The 27,021-nt window shown below is 43.1% G+C and overlaps 1 protein-coding gene across 2 annotated transcripts in view; it reads right to left on the reverse strand.

The window, feature by feature from the left end:
- Window positions 1-27,021, reverse strand: part of LOC125000864 (interleukin-1 receptor accessory protein-like 1) — a 244,235-nt gene that overhangs the window by 17,570 nt on the left and 199,644 nt on the right. For both annotated transcript variants that reach the window (XM_047576582.1, XM_047576583.1), the window contains exon 7: window positions 7,553-7,685. In XM_047576582.1, the coding sequence (XP_047432538.1) occupies window positions 7,553-7,685 (133 nt within the window). The remainder of the gene's footprint in view (window positions 1-7,552; window positions 7,686-27,021) is intronic.

The raw sequence follows: 27,021 nt of genomic DNA on the forward strand, positions 1-27,021 counted from the left end.
CGCCCGTACCACTCAAACTGTCAAGGTACACTTTAAACACGCTCAAACAAATGAAGCACTTTTCAGCCAAGCTCTACTGCAGGGGTCTTAAATGTTTTTCAGGCTAACGACTACTATATGTGTTCTATATTAAACTAGTGCTATTTATAAATATACATTATTATTATCATTTTGCATTCAATATTAAGCTATCCCCTGTCCCCTTACTAAAATATGTTGGATTCAAGTTAATGTGTATTTAAAGAAATTTTAATTTCTGGGAGAAAAATATACAGTATAAAAAATGTCCAGTCAACCAAAGATTTGCGACCCCCCTACCGCCAATACCGATCCGATACTGATACTTTGTGCAACCCTAATGTGTCTGGTAAACCTAAAAAAAGTAGTGAATTTCAAATCACAAAGAACCCTAAAGAAGACAAGACATCAGAGTAATGTATTTATTTATTTTAAAACTCTGAAGTGTATTGAGGTATCGGCCTCATTTACTATATAGTCGACAGAAATCAATCAACAGAAAAACCAAACAGAGATAGAATTATACACAATATGTGAAAATGGTGTTGCAAACACTAAAGAAAGGAATAAGTAAAATGAAAACTTGCATCTTAATTGTGTGTTGTGGTTGAACCTGAGGTGTTTCACAAGGTTTGTTGTGTTGCCACAACTCAATAGTTTAGTTACTTTCCATACCTCAAATGACTGAAGTATCAACAGTATCGACATTTTGATTTGAGAATCGATTTTAGAGCATAAAAACCTAGTATCGGAAGTATCGATATTTAAGTTTCGATCCACATGTTACTACTTCTAAACACGCATGGTGCGACTGTCACTGTGAAGCGTGGTGAAGATGGAAAGGTCCCCGAAAATGCCCCCAATTTAAGCTTTTTGTGAATGAGAAAGAAATGTTGCGCGCACACTACAGTCATTACGGTAGTCAGTCGTGCCGCTTTTGATATTACAGACATAGCAGTTTAAATATGTTTAAATATAGTAGCAAATATAATATAAATACAGAAGCAAAAAATTGCTAGGCTCAGTAGTGATAAAGCAAAAGTAATTTCTTTTGTTTTTCAGTTCCTTATAAGTGCAACCCATCCTTTTCCAGCCAGTTGTAGTAACATTACAACAAAGATATAGCCAACTTCTATATGTCAAAATGAAGACAAAAGGTTTCCTATAAAAGGCTGGTTAAACCTGTAACAAACTCCTATGACAAGAGAATAACAAGAAAACAATGAGGGCAAAAACAAGGATGATGTATGAGCGGATAATCTCTTTAAGTTTACGAAAATTACAGGCATTTCCAGCCCCTGTTTAATGATGCATGGGGCTAATTGTGCGAAAAAGGTGCGAGTGCCACTTGGGCATTCATCCGCCGCCTGCTTCCGGGCATTTGAATATGAAAACTCGTCTACATTTCCGCTGATCAATGAATGAACCAAACGGGGAAGATTGCGCAGGGGCCGCCGAGATAAAGGCAAACTACAATATAACCACTGCTGCCATGGCAATACCTTGAATTAGCTTTACAAATAGCTGCTAATAACTGGTACCCCAGTGAGATTTACAAAAAAAAAAAAAGAACCATTAAAGGCAATCATTTGTAGCTACGTTGATCCACTGCTCCATAAAAACTAATAATGAAGTCGTACTTTTTAAGACGCTATTCCAGTTAAAGGTAACTTCGAGGGGCGAGGGCTGAGCTGCGTGTGCGACGAGGAAACGGATGCGGCCTTTTAATTCTCCTGAGCTCATCGTTCTCCATTGTGCAGCCACTCAGGCGTGACAGACATGTGGGAGCTTCACAAGGTTGGCATCCAGATCTACGCTGATGGAAAGAGATGGCAGCCATATGCGACTAAACACTGAGTGATCTGAAACACTCTAGACGCTGGGAGGGGAAAAAAAATAAATAAATAAACGAAAAAAAAATTGTTTACAAAAAGACACACGTCCATCATGCTTGTCGGTAAAAGCCCTGAAGCGTGGTCGGGCCCAAGCAAACATCCAACCAAGAGCAGTGGATGGAGATGACTCACTGAGATGCTAACACCAGATCCACATGTCAGGCTCATGTGGGAGTTTTTTTTTCATACTAGCAGATCCAACCTGAGGCTCTGGGGCTCAGAGTGATGGAAACTACCCAAAACTACCCAACATTTCCAGGACAAATACACATTTTTATCCCATTAGCATATCTAAGTCCTGCGACGTTTTATCTAGGCCAGACACCTGAACTTTTGAACTTTATTTTTTGTCTTGGCCGGCTGCTTGCTCGATGGTATCTTTCCCCCCGCTGTCTGAGCTTCTCCTGGTTACACTCCAAAGGTTGATCTGAATTTGATCCGACTTTAAAAAAAAAAAAGAGAGAGGAATCGCATCCAATGACAGATCACCCAGCAGGTGATCATCGGCTCGGAGGTTTGCTTCGCGTGAGCCACGGTGTTGCATCAGTCACCGGTACGAGGGCTCCGCTTTTTCAAACTGCCTGGTCGAACTTACCGTGGATGTGATGTGAGACCTCGTCCCCTGTGTGCACACATGCGTGACGTCTCTACATGCAGCATATGTCTCAAATAGTTCTTACATGTTGGTGTATTCTCGGGGTCTTGAAGTTTTTATTTTGACCGAATGGTATTAATGTCAGTTATACCACAAAATATCTCAAAAACTCTCTTTAATCTTTACCAAAACCAACAGTTTATGGATATGTGGATAGAGGTTGCTTTTGAATTCTAGTGCTCAGGTCTTCAACAGGGGATTTGCGACCCCTAGGGAGTCCGTAGAGGTACTGCAAGGGAGGTCAAAATTTTTGGGTTGATTTGACATTTTTTGTATATATTTTTTTTTAAATTTCCCCCACAAATTTAAATTTTGTTAAATACACGTTAACATGAATCCAACATATTTTAGAAAAAGGACAAGGGATAGCTTAACATTGAATGCAAAATGAAAGCCGGTGCATCCAAATCACATGACCGATTTAAGACGACGTAGCAGCAAGACGCAGCGTCACTGAAACTCCGTTCCAACTTTTGTAGAAAGCGCTAACTTCAAACAATACACCAGTTTTTACTTTGTGTTGATAGGCCAAGTAAAACTAGACTTATTATAAATAATTTATGGCATATTGTTTCCTGAATATTGCCATGAAAACGCTAGCAAGCGGAGATCGCTAGCCAACTTACTTTTGGTGGAAAAATGAATCCCATCAACCAATCAGGAAATTATGCGTCAATGGTTGCTAAGGAAGAGGGAAAAGTTGTGGGAGTGACACTATATTCAGTCTATGGAGTGACTGCAGCCAAAGAGAGAGAAGCCAGAGATTTGGGACTTATTTGATATCATTACTTATCGTTACACCTGATGCCTTTCCTGCATTTTAATGGAAACAGTTGAAAATAGCTTTGTTATTTGCTAAATTTGTACATAAGCTTTTGAAATTTACACTTTACATTTGCATTCTTAGTTACAAAAATGGTTCATGTTTGTGGTTTTCACATAGAAAATGTAAAGTGTGGTTTTAGGTCCAATGTGTTAATACAGTTTATCAAAATGAAAAAAATAATTGCAAATTGACACAAACGAGGTTGTGCTGAAAAGAATGAAACCAAACTAGGCAATGTAAACTGTTTTTAAGATGGAATATATAGGAAAAACCAAAAGTAGTCAAAAACGGACAATTATACTGGACTTCAGAGGGTTAATATAGAACACATATAGTAGGTAGGGGGTCCCTACTTAATCTTTCCATCAGTTTGGGGTCCTTGGCCTGAAAAATGTTTGAGACCACTGCTCTAGTGCCTGTGCTCAGCTGCCATCCATAACATTTTATACTCCTCCAATCCAGCAATGGGTTTCTCCATTAAATCACCAAATGCTATCACACCAACAAATGTTTTTATGGTTAGACTTTCATTATTAATGCGAGTGCTGAGTGCGCAGCGCTAACAGGCAGTGGAAGCATCGCTGGACCTTGTAAGTACCCTTATTTCCCATGAATATATCTGTACAAGCATTAATTAGAGCTGGAAGATAAAATGAAATTTTACACTTGAACCACTCCTCAAAAGGGTGCTCTACGGCCATTCACCGGGGACTGAAACTTCTTCTGGTTTAAAAACTTCTGCAGCCTTTATGCGTGCATTCTGAGCCGAGGCTTCACCTCAGAGATCCGTGTATTCTTGTGTTGCAGCCACAATTTTTTTTCTTTTTTTTTTTAAATCAACCCTGAATCTCAGCGGTGAAACATTGTGCCAAAAGCTCCATTTCATGTATTACAGGCAGCCCTTCAGGGAATACTCCTGTGTGATTAATTTCCATTTCAAAGCTAAAAGCTCGTGGAACGGTGTCAGGGAGTGGGTTTGAAGTGGTGCACATTCAAGTGGGAAACGGAAAAATAAAATAAATAATAACACACAGAGGGAGAGAGTGTGTCACACAGTGGCACACAACAAAAAATACGCAGTTCAAATGCACAAGCCTCTCCGAAACGTCTGCGCCTGCACACAAAGTAGCTCAGGGTCACAGTTTGGATTTCTCGGCTTGGTTTCTCATTTAACTATAAGCAAGTTTCCACCCGCACATGGTGTCGCAGTTCTTCTTTCTTCTCATCTTTATTGTACCACCTACCCAATGCCGCCACCTGCCACCCTCCCCCCCCCCGCCTCCACCTCCACCTCCACCACCCACTTAAATCCTGTAGGCTCTAATTGGCCTGGTGTCCTTCACAACAGAGAGCGGCGCTGAGAGCCGGATGGAGCGTGCTAGCGGGCTAATAGAGACATCTCGAAATGCCAGGTCACTGACTGGGCCGCTAGTTCTCCTCCCAGCCTTGTCATGGCGCTTACAGTTAACCTTTTCATTAGACGGGATTTGTCGGCAACGGGGATTTTCGTAGTCACACGTGTGGTCTGTCAAAAGAGTACAGTGGAGCGGGACATGAGGGGTTGTGTGACGTGTTTGTTTTGGTTCGTCCTCGCAGTGAATACATGATGTTAAACCACGATATATTCATAAAATCAATGGCGATGAGAGCTTTTCGGCTATCACGACCCAATGAAAAATTTAGAGCAGCTTTTGTTTCTGTGCTGTATCCAATTCACAAAGAAGCAGAAAATTAATCTGATGCGCCAGCTCCACTGTATAATTTCATTCTCCTATAGCATAGGTCTTCAACAGGGTTCGCGGAGGTATAACAGGGGGGGTCACAAAATCTTTGGTTGATTAGACATTTTTTATACATTTTTTTAAAAACAAATTCCCCACAAATTTAAATTTCTTTGAATACAGGTTAACGTGAATCCAACATATATTAGTAATCCACAGGCCTTCAACAGGTAGTCTGTGACCCCCTAGGGGTCTGTGGAGGTACTGCAGAAGGGTCGCAAAATCTTTGGTTGATTAGACATTTTTTATACATTTTTTAAAATATTTTCCCCTACAAATTTTAATTTCTTTAAATACATGTTAACATGAATCCAACATACTTTAGTAAAGCATAGGTCTTCAACAGGTGGTCAGTGACCCCTAGGGGGTCCATGGAGGTCCTGCAGAGGGGTCGCAAAATCTTTGGTTGATTTGACATTTTTTATCTTTCAGTCAAAAACCCTACTGTTGCACGTTTGAAATAAAATTTTATATTTATAAATAGCACTAGTTTAATATAGAACACATATAGTAGGTAGGGGGTCCCTACTTAATCTCTACATCAGTTTGGGGCCTGAAAAACATTGAAGACTAATGTCCTTCAGTAACATGCGAAGCAAATATTAACTCTTATTGCGTGCTTCACATTCAAATTATTCAACTGGCATGGATTTTATTGCGAAGCACTCATAGAGACGCTTTCGTGCTGTAAAATAGGTAACTAAAACGATGCACGACTAGGCATCAGATAGATCTTGTTTCCTTACGCGTTAAAGTCGATACACATCCTTGAACTTGTTTTCAAAATGATGACAGCAAAGCGAAAGAAACACACTCTAGACGTTAAGCATATCCCCATCGCTGCTAAAACTCAATACATTTGTATTGCGTTGTTTGCATTTTTCTAACAACATCTGGGAGGGAGACACCACACCGCTGCACAAACCCATTGCATTCTGTAACTAGGTGTTAATTTCGAAGCGCCTTTGCTCCTTTACTTGTGCTGTATATTCGATTTGTTTGCACTCCAACGTCATCAGGTAGTTTGATCTTTGTGAACCTGTCCGTGCCAATGAACGTCTTCTGCAGCTGCAGCTTTAACAAGAGTTTCTTCTTCATTGTTCTCTTTTAACTCACTGCAGGCCTCTATTGATGATAAGGATTGATTATTCTTCAAAGGAGTACGCCCTAGCTGTTGAATGACCTTCGCTGTCTGAGGATCAGCTCATCATTTTGAAAAAAAGAAAAAAAAAAGACAAAATGAGAGCACAGTGTTGTTGTAATGTTCCGCTCTCCATCGAATGGGGAAAGTGTGACCTTTTTCCAGATGGCCTATAATAAAGCGAAGAACAGCTACTCTGCAATTCTGGCAACAAATTACACCAGTTAATCAGTAATAAAAGAATGGCTCAGTCCATCAAACTGACAGTACTGTAAGTATCACGTATAAACTGGGTTGACCTGTTCGTGTGAGCCCGGTTTATTTAGTATTAGGGATCTAACAAACTCCTCAGCAAGGCCAGTCTGCCGTTGCACGGTTCAGGAAATAAATAATCTCGTCACCCAGTCGAAAGCTGCTCTTGATCAACTTTTATTACTCGTGGCAAGCGCAGGTGTTTTCGAACACGAACATCCAAGCAGCTGTTTCCTGACATAAAGCGAAACGAGGATTTTAAAAGAGGAATTTAAACGCGCGTTCGATCGCGAGTCGGAACTCGTGCAAGACGTTTTTCAGGCGGCTTCTCGGCAGCAGCCCCTAAAAGGAAGCGGAGCCATCCGATTAAATTGCATTGCTAGATGGTCAACCAGCTTCAGGTGGTGTGTGTGTGTGTGTGTGTGTGTGTCCGGTCGTCGGGTTTCCACCTGACTTTGGAGCAAACAGTTTCCACTGATAAGCCAAAAGATGGAGGTCACCCAAATGGAAAAGAAGGCTAACGCGGGCATCCGGTCGGAGTTTCCATCCGTCGTGCTGCGCTGCCATTACCGCCTCCACTTACATTTCACCGGCGGAGCAAGGTCCGAGCTGTGTATTTATAATGTACACGATAAAGAATGCATAGCTTCCTGCATTATTAAACGGCCGCATGAAGCATTCATGAATATCATTTGTGCGATGGCTCGGTAGTGAAAGGTTCCTTTTATTGTTTGGCGTGTTGATGTGTGTGGTCACACGGTTGTGGTAACTAGGCTTAAATAGATATTTACCAGATCAGCCCTAGGGCCCTTTGCTGCTTTTAAATAAATTAGAAGTAGCTTACCTCATGAATTAGTTAAAATGTTTTGTTCAAGCTCTGCTGAACTGGTTTTTAGTGATATTCATATATATATATATATGACTGCACTTTTTCAAATCTGGACACACACAATTAGGCCACATCGCCGAAGCTCTGCGTCTTACTTTATGTCGCTCTCTTGGACCCGCTCCTCATCCAGATCCTCGATGAACTTCTCTCCCTTCATCCAGTAGATGAGCGGGCTGACGTCGCCGCTGTATCCGAAGAACGCTCTGCACGTCAGGTTAACGGGACTCCCTGTGGGACACAAGAGGCGGGAAATGAGAGGAACGTGCCATTTAACTGCGTGTTATAAAAAACCCATTCTCTTCTCAATTTTTTTTTTTTTTACCCCTTCAAAACTCCACAACAGCCTCAGAGGTGCCATCTTTAAAAACCGGCGCAGACCCTTTTAAATTCCCCCGACGGCCTCTTAAATTTTAAACCCTCTTTCACATCAACTTTGTAACGCTGCTGTATCTTCATAAAAGCTCTCGTACCGTTCGACGGCCTCACTTCTCCGCCACTTCCTACAATCGCAGTGCTTTGCGGTGAGCACTTTGGGAAAATTTTAAACTCGGGAGCACGGAGCAGCTTTAAAGGACGCTGATTTATGCTGTTAATGAATCCCTGTAACCTACCCACAGGTCACACAGACTCACAGACTCTTCTTTTAGTTCTGATTGCACACTATTAACTCGAATATACTTGCACCTTTCCTGCGATAGAGAGACGATGTTTCACTTTGCAGGTCCGCGAAACTCAACCGTGATTAAGTCGAGCTTCAGTCATAACTGATTCTCATAACATGCAGCCTTCTTTGGTGTTTATCGCCGGCAGAAATCAGCGCTACAGCGCGGCCGTTTGACATCGTAGCAATTCAATCCTTTTTCAAGAGGCGCGCACGGTAATGGTGGACATGCACAGTGGGGCACTTCCACATGTGCGCTTGGCATTTTGAGTGCATTATTCATTGGAAATGACCAGTATGGAAACATGCAGTGCACTCAGTACTTGGATGGTGTACTCGTAAAGGTCAACAGAGGACAATAAGTACCATGAGGACCATAACCGTTAAGTTACATGTGTCTGCTGAGTTGGTCTAAAACATAGGTCTTCAACATGGGGTCTGCAACCCCTAGGGGGTCCGCGGAGGTACTGCAGGAGGGTCACAAAATCTTTGGTTGATTAGACATTTTTTATGTATATATATATATATATATATATATATATTTTTTTTTTAAACTTTCCCCAACAAATTTAAAGAGATCTTTTTCTTTCTTTTCCCAGGTGAAATCCCATCTATGTATGTAAGTTTGTGTCAGGTATGTTTATGTTTATAGCTGTTGCACATGTTAGTTTAATACTGAATGCAAAATGATGATGATAATAATGTATATTCATAGGACGAGCTTATAACACATATAGTAGGTAGTGGGTCCTTGGCCTGAAAAACGTTGACGACCTCTGGTCTAAAAGATGCTAATATGCTAAGTAAAGCTAAATGAAACGCGGATGTGGATGTATCATCTCAAGCAACCAAAAAGACATTTAAGCACTGATTTGATCCATTGTTTAATGGAAACAATATTGACCCAAGTTTAAAAAAGCAATCTGCAAAATCTTAAACAATATTTCACAAGATAGCAACAAGAAAGACGCTTTTAAAGTGGGAGCTGGGAAAAAAGGCATAGAAAGAAATTCCAGATAGCAAATTAAAGACTGACGATTGACAGAAATCGACAGACTTGAAGTCATTTCCTTATACCAGCAGGCGCAGACCTCAAGCACTAATCATGAGAAGAGGGGGACGAGACCGTTCACAGAAAACACACACACGCAAACCCAGCAGGAGCTCCACTATCTGCTCAGCTCATTTAGAGCGCGCGTCCTCTCTGGTGACAAACTGTTTTTCTCCCTGCTTTGGATTAGAGTCCTCTTACTCTTATCACACGAGCCGCAATCGAAGGCTCATCCGTGAAGTTGAGAACGGGGGGGGTTGGGTGGGGGTGACACCATCAAAGTCGGGGAAGGACTCTGATCCAAACAATAAAGACCCCGATGATCAAGGAGGCTCCACCAGCTGTGTGTCCAGGAAGGCAAAAAGGTGATTCAGCATCTCTTCATTAGCTCCACTCACTCATTGGCCTCCTGGCGAGGAATCGGAAGTCTTTGAGATGAGAGATAACCGTGGCATATAATTGGGTACTTGCTAGTTCAAAGATGATAGGGATTTTTATTTTACCAAGGCCTGCTCTGATTCGGCCCTCTAGTGCACTCAGATGAAACATTAACAGGAAGTATCTGGTCTGGAGATGTAGGCAAGGTCCTGATTTGGGCGACGGTTTTGAAATTTGTATTCCGGCTCAATATATATGTGACAGGAGACGGAGATAATGAGTTTTGTTGATGGTGGGATCTATCCTGGACCAGACACGCACACATATACACACACATGTTGCTATGTCTGTCAATGCCACCAGGGGTCCCTCTGGTGCCACTAAGCAGGAAGACCAGCACGCTGGAGAAAACAACAATAAATAATGAAAAAAAAAAAAACTAAACAAACCATTTTGACAGGTGCAGACAACAGTAAAAGGAAACAGGGATCCTTTTGTGTGCCACCTTTGATGTCAAGAGGCTTCACCCGTGTATCTGAACAGCATGTGGTGTTGTAGCATTGACAGCTTCACTTCTGCGCCGACGCCAGCCGCAGTGTCACTCTCCGAGACTCACTCCGAGGGACTCCTCGTGCATACGCCCCGCGTGCTATTCCCTCGGCGGCGGCGCGTTAATTCGCGCCAGCTTCGCTTTGAGCGGCTGCAGAGGTAGATGTGCTCACTCCGAGAAACGCACAAACAGCCGTGCAGGGATTTAAGCGCCGCAGATCCTAACATTCAAATCCCAACCTCTGGTTCCGGCTGGGGGTGGGAGGCTGAAGTGAGTCTTAATGTTATTGTCTCCTCTGCAGGGTCTCTCTGAGTCACGTGGCTGAAACCCCCGAAACATCACTGAGTCAGACAATGAAACGACAGTGCCCCTCTGCGCACGTGACACAGGTACAGCATGAGAGGAAAAAAAAGGACATATGGTCACGTATGAGTTCATGAGAGTGGGGGAAAAAAGGGAGGAAGGGCTAGACGGAGGACTCACACAGAAACTGTTCTTCACTGAGTGATCGGAGCATTGTGCCGATCTTGTGTGTTGGAGATTACATAGATTACACATCACTGTGTCTGCAGTTAATCTACCAGCATTTCCCATTCAGATCCAAACAATCAGGCTCCTGAGTGGGGAAGCCTTTACTTTTTTTTTTTTTGTGTTTTTGCTGTAACCGACTTGAATTAATTAAGCCCTGCAGCCAACAGGAATAGTACTTCAGAGAGGGAAGCTTTGCAGAGTTTACTGTTTTTTTTTTTTTTTTTTTTGAGGAGATGGGAAGCATTTTAGGAGCTGGTAATTAAAAACAAATAATGCAACACACAAACAGTCATCCGCAAAATGATCGTGTATGCCCTTTCAACCCTTTACCTCACCGCACTTCACATCTATGTCCAGATCCAACTGGTTCAGTTAATCGATATCACTAGCCTCCATGCTTATCGATTCCCCTAATCGATACTTTTCGTGACGAATCTTTACATTCCAGACCAGATGGTGGCGGTAATGCACCTAAAAGTTGTTTGCCAAACGCCATAAAACGAAACAAGAAGAAGAAGCTGCTTTATGTCAAAGCATGTATATACTGTGGACAAATCCATTGCGACATCACCCACTGGATTCTGAACCTTGAAAATGAAGCCCACAATGGGCGCCATGTTGGATGAGCTTTACTCCGCCCACACACAGATCCCAACTCTCCACTACCTGTCACTCAAAGCCGCAACTCCCTTAATTATGCAGATTTTTATGAGTTACAAAAACATTCACTCCCCGTACAAAACGATTGAGACTAAAATGGTTTCTGTACCAGAAACACATGTTTAATGATGCTGTAAAGTTGGGCTTTTTAACATGAGAGTCTATGGGGATTGGCTCCCTTTTGGAGCCTCAAGTGGCCACTCAGTGAACTGCATTTCCATTTTTTGCATTTCCGGATGGGTTTCATCGCTTGACCGGGTGGTTTCCGTGCTTATGCAGCACCGTAATTTCAGGCAAGGATGGTAAATGAAGATGGATGATAAAGTTTCCAGTGGCCAATTTCCAATGTTTCTTACACAATCTTACACAACTTGTTGAGAAACTCAATAAAGTTGCTGTTGTTTACACAAAACCACGAACGTCTACTTTTTCTAGACCTACAATTCACAGGAGGAATTGATAAGGGAAAAGATAAAGCATTGATAACGGCATCGGTATCAATAAAATCCTATCGACGCCTACTCCTAGTCCAGACTCATTTAACGTATATTTTATAAAACATCATGACGTCCCAGACAAGTTAACTTTTCACTTTTTGGATTTAATACGTCGACATCTTTTCTTACTAATTGTGTGTTCAGGTTTGTTTTTCTTGCACAAGCCATTGTTCCATAGAAAGCACGGAGGCTCACTGAGTGATCTGATAACGGACTCGACAGACACCAGATCTCAGACTAATTAAACACCTATGGATGGTGTTGGATTGCATTCTCCGCCAGCCTCATCAAAACACAAAGCGAGGGACTATCTTGCGGAGGAACGCTGCAAAGACTAGGAGAACATAAGCTTGTGGTGCTTTTCCTTTTTAATTCACCCCCTAACATGAACAAGAACAAAAAAAAAAAAAAACCTTTGCTAAGGACAGGAACAACAGCCTTTTAAGCACACACTAAACACAAAATGCCACGTCTATTATTTCGGCTGCTGGCGGAAAACTCCTCTGTTCGTCCATCTGAAACGTGACTACTCCTATTCCAATAAATCCTTTCTTTAACGCGACAGTCAGGGCTCGACATAAAATGAAGATTGCTGTGCTCGGTTGTGATCAGCAGGACATCAGGGCCGACAAAAAGCCCAGAAATTGAATCAGTAGATAATTGTTGGTGGTTAAAGTGGGCTTCCCAGATCCAGCGGGGGCATCAGGGCATCGCGGATTCATGAAAATATTTTTACTGGCTCTGAATAAGAGCGATCTTCAGCTTCATCATCTGCTCCAGCATTCAGCCAGCGAGGGGTTACCGCAGTGACAGAGCCCTGTAATTGTGGCGTCTGGGTACCCACTCAAAACGGTGTAGCCAGATGTGGCGGTTTAATTGTCTCTCTGTAGCGCATTCACTTTGATTGGCTTATTACAGCCTAAGCCTCTCCAATCATGTATTTTAAGGCTGTCACTGACTGTGCTTTGTTCAGTAGTCATTTAGCTGCGTCCCCCTCGCGTATGGTCAATCTCCTGTTATTCATACTTGGCAATGCACCTCATTATCGCTAAGCCGGCAAACTGCTGCCACCGTTCCCCTTAATTAATGCAGGTAAAGCAGACGTCGAGAGACACAATGCAATGATCACGCCACTCTCTCCGAACTTCCTCACGAACTATAAGTTTGTGGCAATCATAACAGGAGATGCTCGCTGATGTCTGGTGAATATTACAGGGCAGTGGGGGTTGGGTTCAGTTCACTCCCAGCCTCGTGAAACAGAGCATGGCATTTGTAAAGATCAACACCCACTCTCTGCATTGACGCTCTCATAACACAGTGTTCTTTAACACCAAACCAGCGTCTATTACTGCCGCCCAATCTAGTAAAGAATCATTACCGATGTTAAAACCGTGTGTTGCTTATAATCCTGTGTGGAGAAGTCACAGTTGAAATCTCCTAATGAAAAGCTCATTAGACATTAATGAAACACTTAAGGGGTGCTTCACAAAACATTAGAGAAATGTCACGTTGAACGGAGGAAACAAGATTGTAGCACAATTAAAAAAGCATCAGATGATGACAGCAGTTGCCATGTCAACTCGGAAGCAGATGCTATTTTTGCTAGCTGTTATGTGAGGCAAAGAGAAGTGTTTGTGTTGTGCATATTGAGGCTTTATTGGTTTTTCTTCGGTTTGCATCAGCTATTGCCGCCGTTTCCTTGGTAGCACCATTTTTCCAGTTAGGTCTCTCATCCATCTTGCTGCTAATCCAAGTACATGTCCCCAGACACATAAAAACATGTCTTGCCTTTCGGAGGGGCCCTGTCATTTATAATGATACAGCAGGATTGTTAGGTTGAATTGCTGATGCTGCTGTTAGCAAAGAATTTAAAAGACTCCCTGAAGGAGGGAGATGGCGGGCGGAGGAGGCAGGGAACGGACACCAACAGGACCTAAATGATCCCTGTTCTTTGGTACAGGGTTATGCAGGCAGAGGAGGGACTCCTGTCGGGCTTAGCACACAAGGACAAAGCTGTGTAGAGAACCCCTAAGTGGCACCATGTAGTTTAATTACTGATGGACGACCAGAGAGCCCGAGAGAATGTAAAACAGAAGAGACAGATATACAATGTCAAAGAAGAAGAGACTGATGGTACTGAATAGTAGGTTTCGCGAAGCCTTGCTGGGTCACCTTTGAAGCGTGCCCACACCTCCAGCGGTCCCATTTCATAGCGGACGCTCCCTGTGGTTAGATACTCAGCTTGGGCCTACTTCAGAAATGTTTTCAATGAATTTTTTTTTTTTGTCCAGGGATGTGAAGTGTTCTCTGTCTCCTACGCAGCGAGTAGTCTTTTACTTTCCTCTAGAGTGCTGCATGACTGCAAACCAAATCCACAGCTGTTAAAATGAGGGTCTCGGCTCAAGAAGTCCCAGCCTTGCTTATGTACGGTTGGATTTGCTCGTTATTGATGAAACGTTATGACTCACGGCGGTTGCCATGGCGGACTTTTGGGTGATCAGATGATATTTATAGCCCCGGTCTGCCTCATTCAGAGATGTGTTGACTCACACCTACACACCGAAAGAGGTCAACGGCAGTGCCAGTGGAAGGAGTCGCTTCATGTGCATGAAGAAGGAAACATTCTGGGTATGAGGTTATGATGCCCCAATGAGGGGGAAAAAAAAAACTGCGGACCCTTAAACCAGATATGAAAAGAGAACTACAGGAGTGCTACACTAGCCTGACAACCAACCAATACTCTTGATAGAAGGGGTTTCTGAATTTCTTAATATTGATTTTACAAGAAAAAAAAAAGTTGTGGGCTTATCGTGAACACCTCCACCACCACTTTTTCTGTACAAATGCAATAAATTGGAAATGGATTATTTGGATTAATACTGTTTTATCTGATGTACATATATTCAACTTGTATTTTAAGCTGGGCAATGCACCTCATTATCGCTAAGCCGGCAAACTGCTGCCACCGTTCCCCTTAATTAATGCAGGTAAAGCAGACGTCAAGAGACACAATGCAATGATCACGCCACTCTCTCCGAACTTCCTCACGAACTATAAGTTTGTGGCAATCATAACAGGAGATGCTCGCTGATGTCTGGTGAATATTACAGGGCAGTGGGGGTTGGGTTCAGTTCACTCCCAGCCTCGTGAAACAGAGCATGGCATTTGTAAAGATCAACACCCACTCTCTGCATTGACGCTCTCATAACACAGTGTTCTTTAACACCAAACCAGCGTCTATTACTGCCGCCCAATCTAGTAAAGAATCATTACCGATGTTAAAACCGTGTGTTGCTTATAATCCTGTGTGGAGAAGTCACAGTTGAAATCTCCTAATGAAAAGCTCATTAGACATTAATGAAACACTTAAGGGGTGCTTCACAAAACATTAGAGAAATGTCACGTTGAACGGAGGAAACAAGATTGTAGCACAATTAAAAAAGCATCAGATGATGACAGCAGTTGCCATGTCAACTCGGAAGCAGATGCTATTTTTGCTAGCTGTTATGTGAGGCAAAGAGAAGTGTTTGTGTTGTGCATATTGAGGCTTTATTGGTTTTTCTTCGGTTTGCATCAGCTATTGCCGCCGTTTCCTTGGTAGCACCATTTTTCCAGTTAGGTCTCTCATCCATCTTGCTGCTAATCCAAGTACATGTCCCCAGACACATAAAAACATGTCTTGCCTTTCGGAGGGGCCCTGTCATTTATAATGATACAGCAGGATTGTTAGGTTGAATTGCTGATGCTGCTGTTAGCAAAGAATTTAAAAGACTCCCTGAAGGAGGGAGATGGCGGGCGGAGGAGGCAGGGAACGGACACCAACAGGACCTAAATGATCCCTGTTCTTTGGTACAGGGTTATGCAGGCAGAGGAGGGACTCCTGTCGGGCTTAGCACACAAGGACAAAGCTGTGTAGAGAACCCCTAAGTGGCACCATGTAGTTTAATTACTGATGGACGACCAGAGAGCCCGAGAGAGATGTAAAACAGAAGAGACAGATATACAATGTCAAAGAAGAAGAGACTGATGGTACTGAATAGTAGGTTTCGCGAAGCCTTGCTGGGTCACCTTTGAAGCGTGCCCACACCTCCAGCGGTCCCATTTCATAGCGGACGCTCCCTGTGGTTAGATACTCAGCTTGGGCCTACTTCAGAAATGTTTTCAATGAATTTTTTTTTTTTGTCCAGGGGATGTGAAGTGTTCTCTGTCTCCTACGCAGCGAGTAGTCTTTTACTTTCCTCTAGAGTGCTGCATGACTGCAAACCAAATCCACAGCTGTTAAAATGAGGGTCTCGGCTCAAGAAGTCCCAGCCTTGCTTATGTACGGTTGGATTTGCTCGTTATTGATGAAACGTTATGACTCACGGCGGTTGCCATGGCGGACTTTTGGGTGATCAGATGATATTTATAGCCCCGGTCTGCCTCATTCAGAGATGTGTTGACTCACACCTACACCCGAAAGAGGTCAACGGCAGTGCCAGTGGAAGGAGTCGCTTCATGTGCATGAAGAAGGAAACATTCTGGGTATGAGGTTATGATGCCCCAATGAGGGGGAAAAAAAAAACTGCGGACCCTTAAACCAGATATGAAAAGAGAACTACAGGAGTGCTACACTAGCCTGACAACCAACCAATACTCTTGATAGAAGGGGTTTCTGAATGTCTTAATATTGATTTTACAAGAAAAAAAAAAGTTGTGGGCTTATCGTGAACACCTCCACCACCACTTTTTCTGTACAAATGCAATAAATTGGAAATGGATTATTTGGATTGATACTGTTTTATCTAATGTACATATATTCAACTTGTATTTTAAGCTGCATTTAAAATTTCTCTCAATTTCAATATATCGCGGTACGTATTGTTTCGCGATACATATCGCGATATGTATCGTATCGTGATACATATTGTATCGTGTTCTTGCCAATACCCACCCCAATTGACAGCATGGTCATCTGGCATTTATGATCTATTTTGCTGGAGAATTAAGTTTGTCCTGAAGTAACCAAAACAATGACAGCCATCATTTTGCTGTTTTTTATTGCATGTTCGTACAGCGTGTTCAGAGGTTCAGCAACGTATCGATCGGTTGTACCTTATTGCAGCAGAGTGGCCCCATCAGTAAAAAAAAAAAGAAAAAAAAAAGAAAATAAATAAAAAATCGAGTCCCTAAATGGTCCAGTGGAGCAAACTCACTAGCAAAGATCAAGACAGCTTACTGTGCTCAGTGAGCGAAAGAGAGAACGAGACAGAGAGAAAGGGTAGTGAGTAGAGAGTGAGGGCGCACTTCTATATCCATACCCTCTCCTGGGGAGTCCATGTAATGAAAACAGGACACAGCAGAGTGGTCGGGACCGTAGGTGAATTTCCCAGCGTTACAGGAGGCACCGTGTTGGATATCTGCAGCGCACGTGAGCCGAATGAACAAGGGGGTCCGGTCCGGGACGGCAACTTAACCGAGGCATCGAGTGAATGAGTGGAACAGGTTGGAAAAAAAATAAGGAGGAAAAGCTGTAACTTATCAACTCAAATCTAGCTGCAGGAAGAGGGGAGGAGGGATGGAGCGAGTCAGCGTTAGTCGGGCTGAAATGATTGCATCACATTTCTCTGGGGAGAGGTGAGAAAAGTGAACAGCACATGTTGAGAGTAGTAATGTTATATATATATATATATATATATATATATATATGCTGAGATGTTCAGTCAAAAATGCATGCGGAAAGAGGTTTTTCTTTAAGGTCCAACGCGTAGGACTTCATAGCATCTAGGTGTAGGTAGCAGATGAAAACCAGTTAAATATATCTCTCCTTCAAGGTGTGTAGTAGATTCTACTTCAGACATCTCCAGAGTTTGCAGAAATACTATAGCCATCGCGGTTCAACATGACAGATACTGTGGAAGAGGAGCCTTTGTAGATTTTTACATGCTGATGCTAAGCAAATGGAAACACAGGTATTCGTAGTTACAGGTGACTTCACAATAATATTATATCTTGTGCTCCAGACTGAAAGAGAAATGTATAAACTAGCTTTGTTAATAAGCCTTCCATGTTAACCCTCTAAGACCTGAAGATCTGCCTGCGCAGAAATTTGAATTACCGATGAACAAAACTGAAAGTCTTGCTGTTGGCTGCAGCTTGAGGGCTGACGCAAGACTGCGGAGACCCAGGAAGAGGGAGTTGTTTGGAGGAATTTCTTGGTAAAAACACTTCTAAACACGCATGGTGCGACTTTGTCACTGCGAGGCGTGGTGAAGATGGAAAAGTCCAAAAAATTAAGCGGCAGAGCGAGAAGACTACCAAAGAAAAGTGGCCTTGTCGGTTGTTTGTTTTTTGTTTTTTTTTAGGGTGACCAGACGTCCCCGATTTCTGGGACCATCCCCGTTTTTGGATGACCTGTCCCCTGGCTAAAGCTGTCCCCAATTTTAGCTTTTTATCAATGACAAAAAAAAAAAATGTTGCGCGCAGACTTCAATTATTACGGTAGCCGGTCATGCTCTATTGACATTACAGACATCGGAGTTTAAATATGAAGAAATAAGAAGAAATACGTCAAAAGAAATGAAACCATAATTGTCCCTGTTTCTTCATTTCATCCTGATAACATTTAATTATTTATATTTAGAATTTTTTTCTCCACATTAGCAGCACAGTAATAGTCCATCCTTAGTCAATCTACTGCATTAATTCCTCTCTCAACCAGTAGAAAATATTGTGAACACATGAAAAAAATAAATAACGTGATGCTGCCATATACATTTTTAGTCTGTTACCTGCCTAGTATGCTTTGCGTTAAGGTTTTCCTACTAACTGTGCAGCTGCGACTCCTTCCCCGGCGTTTGAAATGAACACAGTGCCAGACCATTTCCCACTCTTTCTCGCCGTCTCCTCTCCGTTGTCTTCCACCTCACCTTTCCCTCTTCCCTCTCATGCCTCCCAGCGTGTCTTAGGAGAGTTTTGGGCATAAACAGGTTTCTATAATGAGTGCCGAATCAGGACAGGGACAAACAATAGGACTGTGTGACGGAGGAGGCCGGGAGGAACGGAGCACTCTGCAGGAAGGACGCTGAGGGAAAGGTTAAAGCTCTGGTGAGAGCAGGCATCATCTACACAGCATCCTGCTGCTTCCTCCCTGTCCGTCATGTTCACAGAAGAAAAAAGAAAAAAAAAACACACTGTGAGATCTCTGCCTTTGTGTGCGTGTGCTGCAAGCAGGATAATTGGAGCGATTTGTATTTCCTGCGCTGGTGTCCTCCCAATTTGCATGAACATATGGAAGTAAATAAATTCATGTTCACATGTTCAAAAAGGGCATGTTGAGCCGTTTGGCCACAACCATCACGCTCCGGAGACGACGCGAAACTGATAATGCGCGTTTGATAAACGCGCCGTGGTCAGAAGACGCGTTTAAAAAACCCTCCGAGGATCCGTCCGGACGCATTTTCATGAGATTGACACGGGCGTCTGGGGACGACGAAATGTCAGCATGATAGGAAATATCTGGCGAGGAAAAAAAAAAAAAAGGCGACAAGAGCTCTCTCCTCGGGGGCGCTGACATGTCTGGTTGAATGGTGCATTTGCAAAATAAAGGATTGTAATGTTTTAAGGTCAGGACGGGTCATCGGAGCGTGATTGCTGAATGTCAGATCACCGTGGGAATTAAATCGTACTCTTGTCAATGGCCCTCCCAGAGCAAATAACCTTTTGAGACGCACTCTCCAATGACCTGATACATAGGGGGAGCTCTTTTAATGCTATAGAACGCTGTGGATAATCAAATTGATTTGCTCGTTCCTTCCCACGACTCCTTACTGCAGTATATTTTTCCTTAATAAGCACTCCGGTGGTCTGACGGCGCTCTTGCTGTGTTGCGAGGAGTGGACGGTGGGGTCAGAGACATGATGTGAACTACATAAACAGACACTGGAATTAAGAAATTAGATTTTTCTTTTTTTTTTTTTTTTCTTGTGCAGTTGCTTTATAGCACGTTCGGGCTCAGAAATGTGGTTTGATCTTAACACAGCGAAGCAGTGTTGTGCTGAGCCTGCTGCGACTCCATTTAATTTAAAGTTCTTCTTTATCAAGGCGAGCATCTCTGTAATCCAAAGCTGCTTTCCCTCTGATCCTCTGCTCCAGACTGCAAATACGCCAGCCTGTATCTGCGCCGTCCCGATGTCTGTGAAGTTTGAATTCGCCACTACCCGGCCGTCGCTTTATTATCCCCGCTCTTCGCTTCTAAAGGTGACATTTGTCTAACTGTTCAATCCCTCTAACGCGGAGCGGCGCAGTTTGGGACCCGTTCGGCTTTATGGTGGCGCTTTACAGTAGGTGTGCCCAGAATTTCGAATTCAGATAAGAAATGGTACATCTCGGAGCCGCCGGGCACTTAAACCTGCTTTCCATCCATTTAATTAAAAACAATACAATAAATTACAAGCAGCGCTATCAAGATGTGGGAGAGAGGGAGAAGAGGAAGTAACTGGAAGCAAGGTAAATTACGACCTTAAGCCGGAAAACATTTTAAAGCGGGGGGATATCGTGACGCGTGCATAAATCGAGGAGTGCAAGTGCTGATCTGTCAATCAGGCGCTGTTCAATAAAGGAAGGCTGAGAACTGGAAGAAGTAGCCCATATGTTATGATATATTCCATGCTGCAAATACCACAAAGATGCAGATTTGTGCACATATAATGGCTGAAGCAGTGGGGCAGCACATAGGTGTGGTTTAATTGACGGAAAAATAACCTCCTTGCTGCAAAACTCAGCAAGAAAGTGAAGCAAAACATCCTGTCACCGTGTGCAGCCATCGCGTTTCAGCACACAAACACACACAAGACAAACACCTGCCATAATCTTGTTCTCTTCATCGACTACAGGCCCCTCCGTGGCCTACGTCACTGTGACGCCACAACGTCAGCCGGAGGGAAAACAGAGGGAAGCTCGAGGCGAACGCTGTCGTTGTCAACTGGGAAAATGTAATGTCTGCTGTATTTTTCTAACTTGAAGTTTCATCGCACACCAGTCAATGCCAGTCATAGATGACTGAATGCGATTAAAAGAAAGTTAATCATTATTTGGTGGATTCTTGTTACAGGTTAATGCTAATGCTAACCACTAGGCTAGCTAACGCAACATAACATAACACTTGCTATGTTACCCTCAACAGTGGTTCCACTTACTTCTTGTAATATCTTTGTTGGAAAGGCTTTATTTGATAAAGACAGACAAGACTTTGTCCCTTCTTCGCCCTCTTTTGGTTAAATCGACCAAACAAAATGTAGGGGTCGGTGAATATAGTCCGATCAATCAGAGTCAACTTTTTAAAGCGGGGGGGATATCACGGGGGGGATATCATGGTCTTGGGGAGTGAGTGTATTCATATATTCACTAAAATATGCGTTTTCTTCATCCATTCCAGCCAAAACAAATGAAATATGAAATATGCTAATCTGCGTTTACAGGCTAGCACGTTTGAGATCCTTTGCCTCCAGCTAAGCCCCGCCCCTCAAAATATGTCACAAACTGTGAAGGGGTCTATTAGACAAGTAACTTCTTTACCGCAGAGACATGAGAGGAACTTATCATCTACTGTGTTATCAGTGCAACATCTAAATATCTAATAGAACACATCGTGTGTGATATTTCAGTTGAGGTCAAAAAGAAAAGATGCATTTGACTTAAAGAAGCCGTGCACCCATTTCACGCGTCAAGGTCAGTGTACAAACCATAAGAAGCATTAGCATCCAGAGAAAGCGTTTGTGTAATGTCTTCTGTGGCTGCGGAGGAGCTTTATCATGTCTGACAAAATAACCCCAAAGACATCATGGTCATGTCAGCACGGTTAGGGCTATACATTCCTGAGGGAATAGTTTTACAACTTGAAAAGACATCGTGTTTGCCAGGCAGGAAAATGTCTAACAAAATACCCCGTCCTGTTGTGTAATGGGAATATGACGGATGATATATTTTCGGACCTTGACCCGTGCCACTGAATAAAAGGCAGGATGTCTATATAAAACATTTTCTGAATAAAATATAGCTGAAAAGTTTCTTCATGTAGATAAAAAAAAAATATGTGACCGGATAATAAAACTTGATCAATGTTTCCTTCAGGTGGTGATGTTCAATATTCAAGTGACAAGCACGAGAGTGTGGGAATAACCGAGGTTAGTGATTTATTTGTTTTATGACTTTGTCGTGCGTGTTTGTCGTATGAGCTGGATATCAGTGGGACAATGAGTGTGATGGAGTGTTTACATGATTGCATTAGTCTGTTATTAGTCCACGCCGGCTGCCACGCTTATACAGTATGTGTGTGTGCGTGTGCATGTAGCACTAGGGGGGGCGGAGGCAGACACGAGCGGCATACTGATGAGTTCCCAGCATGCGCAGATCAAATTACGCAATCCGCTCTTTCTTTCTCATCCCTCGCCTGTCTGTCAGCGTCGCCTTTACCCTGCATCTCTCTCTGCAGGTAAACAAGCAGATGTTTCCGCGATACGAAGCGATTCCTAGAATTCCTGATGACCTGAGCATCTTGCCTTGTCCACAGAATACCTATCAGGTGCAGCAGCAGGTTCCTCAGACAGACCTACATCTGCTTACACGTTCGCTCTATACAGAAACACCACAGGCAGCGGTAAATGTGGCTTAACTGCCAACTCTGAATGGATGAAACACCACACATGCTGTTGTTACTAGTTCATTGCATTTACCTTTTTTTTTTTTTTTAATTTAATGAGCTATCATTATTTTACTTCGTTGAAAGGGGCCTCAGTGCAAGCGTGGAACCCCCCCTGCTTCACTGAGTCTGCAGGGGTTTATACTTTATAGCCCTGCTGTTAGTGCCACTGGCACAACTCACTTACATCACTTAGACAAATTGATTCAAGGATGATATATATATCGAAACTTTAAGAGAGAGTTAGATAAAGTAAGAGGAACGGAGCGAAGGAGGCAAAAGAGTCTCCAGGCGCAAAAAGGAAAACTAGAGCCGATCCATCTTCTGTATGCAGGATAAACAAAGACGGTGACCCGTTGGTGGCACTAGGAGCTTGCTCTTGTTCCCAGACTGCTGTTTTTTTTTATTTATTTTTTTTATCTTGAGCCGTTGCTGTACAAGCTAAAGCTAAACGGGTACTTGTCCGACGTCCAAAAATAAAACCAACCAGGGGAACGAGAGCATCGTGAAAAAATCAATCCAGACCGAGTGACTGACCTACAATTCCTTCTCCAGAATCAGACAGGGCTGTAACAAAACATTCTGGGGGCTGGAGGCAAGAGGCAGCTCGGAGGCCCCCCAACCCCCCCCAACAAACAAACAAACATAATTCAATGGTTTATGTCAGCATTTTGATTAATGCTGCATTAATACTAGAATATTAAACCAATATGCAATTGCCTAGTTTGCCTGTCCGCTTGTGACGGCCCAGGAATTAGTGTCTCAGAAAAAATTTGAAAAAAGTTTCTCTTTGCCGTCACATTATTCCAAAAGAAAGTTGAAACAAGACGGTATAGCACCAGAAAGAGAGTTAAAGAAAGAGATCGATACAGACACAAGACATAGCAAGAAACAGTCGGCGAAAGAAGAAAGAGAATCCATAACACACAGATAAAGCTTCTTTTAACCACAATCTCTGATATCACGTGCTCCTCAGTAACACTGACTGCACGTGCAAAGCGAAGGTAGCGTACAACTCGGTGTGTTCCCACACTGCTACCTGGTTCGGAGGGATTCTGTTTTGAATTGGTGCCAGGCACCGACATACAAAGTGTTGTTCTGGGGCTGAGCAACAGGTCGAGGTCAAGCGCTTTCAGAGGCGAAGCGCCGCCGAGTCGACTGACCTGCAGGTATTGGGAGCGCAGCGGGGACGGAGATGAGATGCACCCCTCCTCGCGGTTACACTGAGAGAATTTTTAGAAGCGGAGTGGGAACGGGATTATGAGTCACCTCTTCACGCGCTGATAGGATTGGAGGCCGCAACTAATTATTTTAATCATAGGAAATTCGCAAAAATAAGACGAATAACCACAATTTTGCACCGACTCTGGACCGTTGCCTTAAAATGCTACTAGCTACTAGCTTTTGATGGATGAGGAAGAACAATTTACAAGCAATGAAATCAAGAGCAGCACAACGAAGCCCTGAGCTGCATGGCTGTGGGGCCTGGAGGTGGAGGTGGCTGGGGGTTAATCTGAGGCTTGGTAGTGAGGCAGTAATGCCAGGGCTCATGGGGAATTACCGGGGAGATTTGAAGGAAATCTGCTGGCAGCGGTTTCCCTGTCGCTTTTATTAGCCTAGATGTGCAATTTGCCGCCGGCTGCTTTAATATGACAGGCTACGTCTTCCTTGTGTTTTTACCCCAGCTTCTCCCGAACACGCACATATGCTGGTTGGCGATTAAGGTCGAGTACAGTAAGAGAAAAACTCGTTTTATAATACAGTAGGATAACTGTACGTCCCCCCAGGACACTTAGTCATTTGCTCGTCCTCTTTGAGGAAAGGTCAAAGGTGCCGGGATTAAGTTTCTTCCTTAAAGGCACTTTAGCAGGGTGAGTCCTTTCTTTGTTTCTAGGCCACCCCGCTGCCTCACAACACAGCCTGGTTGCCTGTGTGTGCTGACAAACCGTATCTGTACCAACCCATATCCCCCCTCAGGGTGCACACGCACAACAAAGCACCCTCCGGTAAGACCCTGCACTAGCACCTAAGCACATATTGTCTATCTTCCTCTCACACTCACACACAGATAGAGTCCAGGTCCACAGGCTCTCTGCTGTTTAGTATGTAAAGGATACAGAGGTGACCAACACTGGAAAAAATACACCGACAACATAACTGGCCGGTTTCAAAGGATCTGCAGACTGGCTCCACGGAAACCATTCGTGACTGTTGAAATACTATTTAGGAACAGTTTAAATATCGCTTGACGGGAAAGTCAATAGTTTCAGAAAGAGATTCATGCTGGAGCTTAATTACCAAGTATTGTATCTTGCTGAGCCCTTGAACTGAAATTTGTTTCATTCAGAGCAAAGCAAATCAGACTTGAGTGCGGTGAATGATGAGTTACGACTAAAAAGGGCAGCATCTTTGTTTTCAATGACGCAAAACATGAGCCGCCATCTCAAACCTCTTTGCGTCCCATTAGACCGGGATAAAAAAAGCAATATTTCATTTTCTACAACACTCTAAAACCCCCCCTACTTTGGCCTGATATTACGAAGGGAAGCCACGCCACGAGGAACGACTGCCGGGAAGCCGAGGGACCCCATGAGAACTTCGAGAATAATGTGCGGGAGCTGTGCCAAAACAAGTGGGAGTGAAGGTGGGAGGGAGGAGAGATTATAGCGTAGCTGCATTTCAATCAACAGAGGCTTTGGGTTCTGATCCCGAGTTGGGAGCCGGTGTGAGTAAGTTAAGGTAGAAGAGATGGATGATGAGCAATAAAGATAGGCACACATGTCAGTTGTAGGTGGATTGTGTATTTGTGTTACCATTCAAAAGCCAAATAAAATGTAACTCTTACGATTAGAGATCGACCGATTTGCTTTTTTTTCAAGGGATTCAAGGGTCAGGCAGTAATAGACTTACACCTTGACTTTAACATCAACAGCACAACAGCTCCAATATAAACTGTGGACAGTGGCTGATTGACAACGTGCACTATTGGCTCAAAAGAGCAAAAAAAAAGTCCTACTTAACAACAACAATAGTAAAAGTTAGGGCTGTTGCTAATGACTGTTCGTGTTGGTGCTGAGTGATAAAGTAAATAGATCGTTTTTTTATTTAAAAGATAAAATAAAGTAACGCATTTTCCAGCTCCCAGCTGCACGCACTCCGTTTGTGGGAAAGGGGCAATGTATGGGCTGCACGGGTCCGCAGTGTCTCCAGCACAGGGCTGTCTGTAGATATGCCTGTCTGTAAATCTTGTTGAGGGGTAAAAAAATATAAAAATAAAAAATAAAATATATAAATGTATCTGTGAATGCACACGTGTACCGGCCGATACCAGTACCAGTAAAAAACGCAAATATCGGTCGATTTCTACTTACGATAAATGATATTTGGTCAATTATGTCTAAATAAAATATTTTTTTTAGAGGGCTAAGCTGTATGTATGTCTACAGTAAATGGCCTGCACTTCCATGGGAGAAATGAAAGTGATATTGGACATAATATTTTATGTCATGACACATTGTACATCCATTTGCTCCTTGGCACCATTGCAGGTACATACACCTCAAAGCATGCAACTACAGCGGGTGACAGAGCATCTCAGTGTAATATTGTGTGGGAGGAGGCAGACAAAAGACAGATTCATGGTTTGTCCATCTGTCACACACTGTGTCTTGGCACTAATTGGATTTTCCAAAAAAACTTCGGGGGGAATATCGCGTGTCATTGCTCTGTTCCACCCATTTGTGTTCATTTTACTAATAAATCTTGATTTAATTAGGCTTTTATCATGATGGCAGCGGATACTGTCTGTTTTTGGAGGAGGCAAAACAACAATGTGCAATTCTGTGAGTTGGTGATAAATTCAAACCAGGGTGCCAAATGCATGACTGGCACCCACTGGCAATAGGGGGCCTCGCTGTAGCAGCTCTGAGCTGACTTCCTGTTTGCGGGGCTGCATCTTTATGCCGTATCTTTCCCCAAGTCTCCGTGTCTCTGTGGCTCTATGCTACTCCGCAGGGTGCCACCTCGCACGTCTGGCATCGGGAACAAAACATTCAACAAGCACGTTGTCTAAATGAGAGGGAACCAATTAAGAAAGCAATGGGGGGGTGAACGCAATCAAAGGCAACATGTCAGCCATCTAACCTCCTCTTCAAAGAAGCATGACTGGGAACAAACAATTATTAAAAAAAGAAAAGGGAAAGAGAAAATTGAAATTATTGTGTGTTTAATTTTTGTTATGAAAGAAAACGTGAGACAGGAATAAAAGAAGTACCCAACTAGTTATGAGAAGGCAGCAGCTGTTGAGGCGATTTTTTTTTATGGGAATTTTACAAACTGGCATTGAATTCCTCACACTCCGAATGCAAGAAAAAAACAGTACTTTTCACCAATGGGTGGTACTATTTGACTTTGCTTACGATGTAAAAAGGAAAGATTCTCAGTCGAGCATTCGCTCCCTCTAATGGTTGATATTTCATTCTTATTCTGGAGTAAAATCCCTGAGGGCCAGAGAGAAAACTGCCTGACTGGCAATCCGTGGTCAAAGTCTCAGAAAATG

The sequence above is a fragment of the Mugil cephalus genome, chromosome 23 (assembly GCF_022458985.1).
Source record: "Mugil cephalus isolate CIBA_MC_2020 chromosome 23, CIBA_Mcephalus_1.1, whole genome shotgun sequence".
NCBI lineage: Eukaryota > Metazoa > Chordata > Actinopteri > Mugiliformes > Mugilidae > Mugil > Mugil cephalus.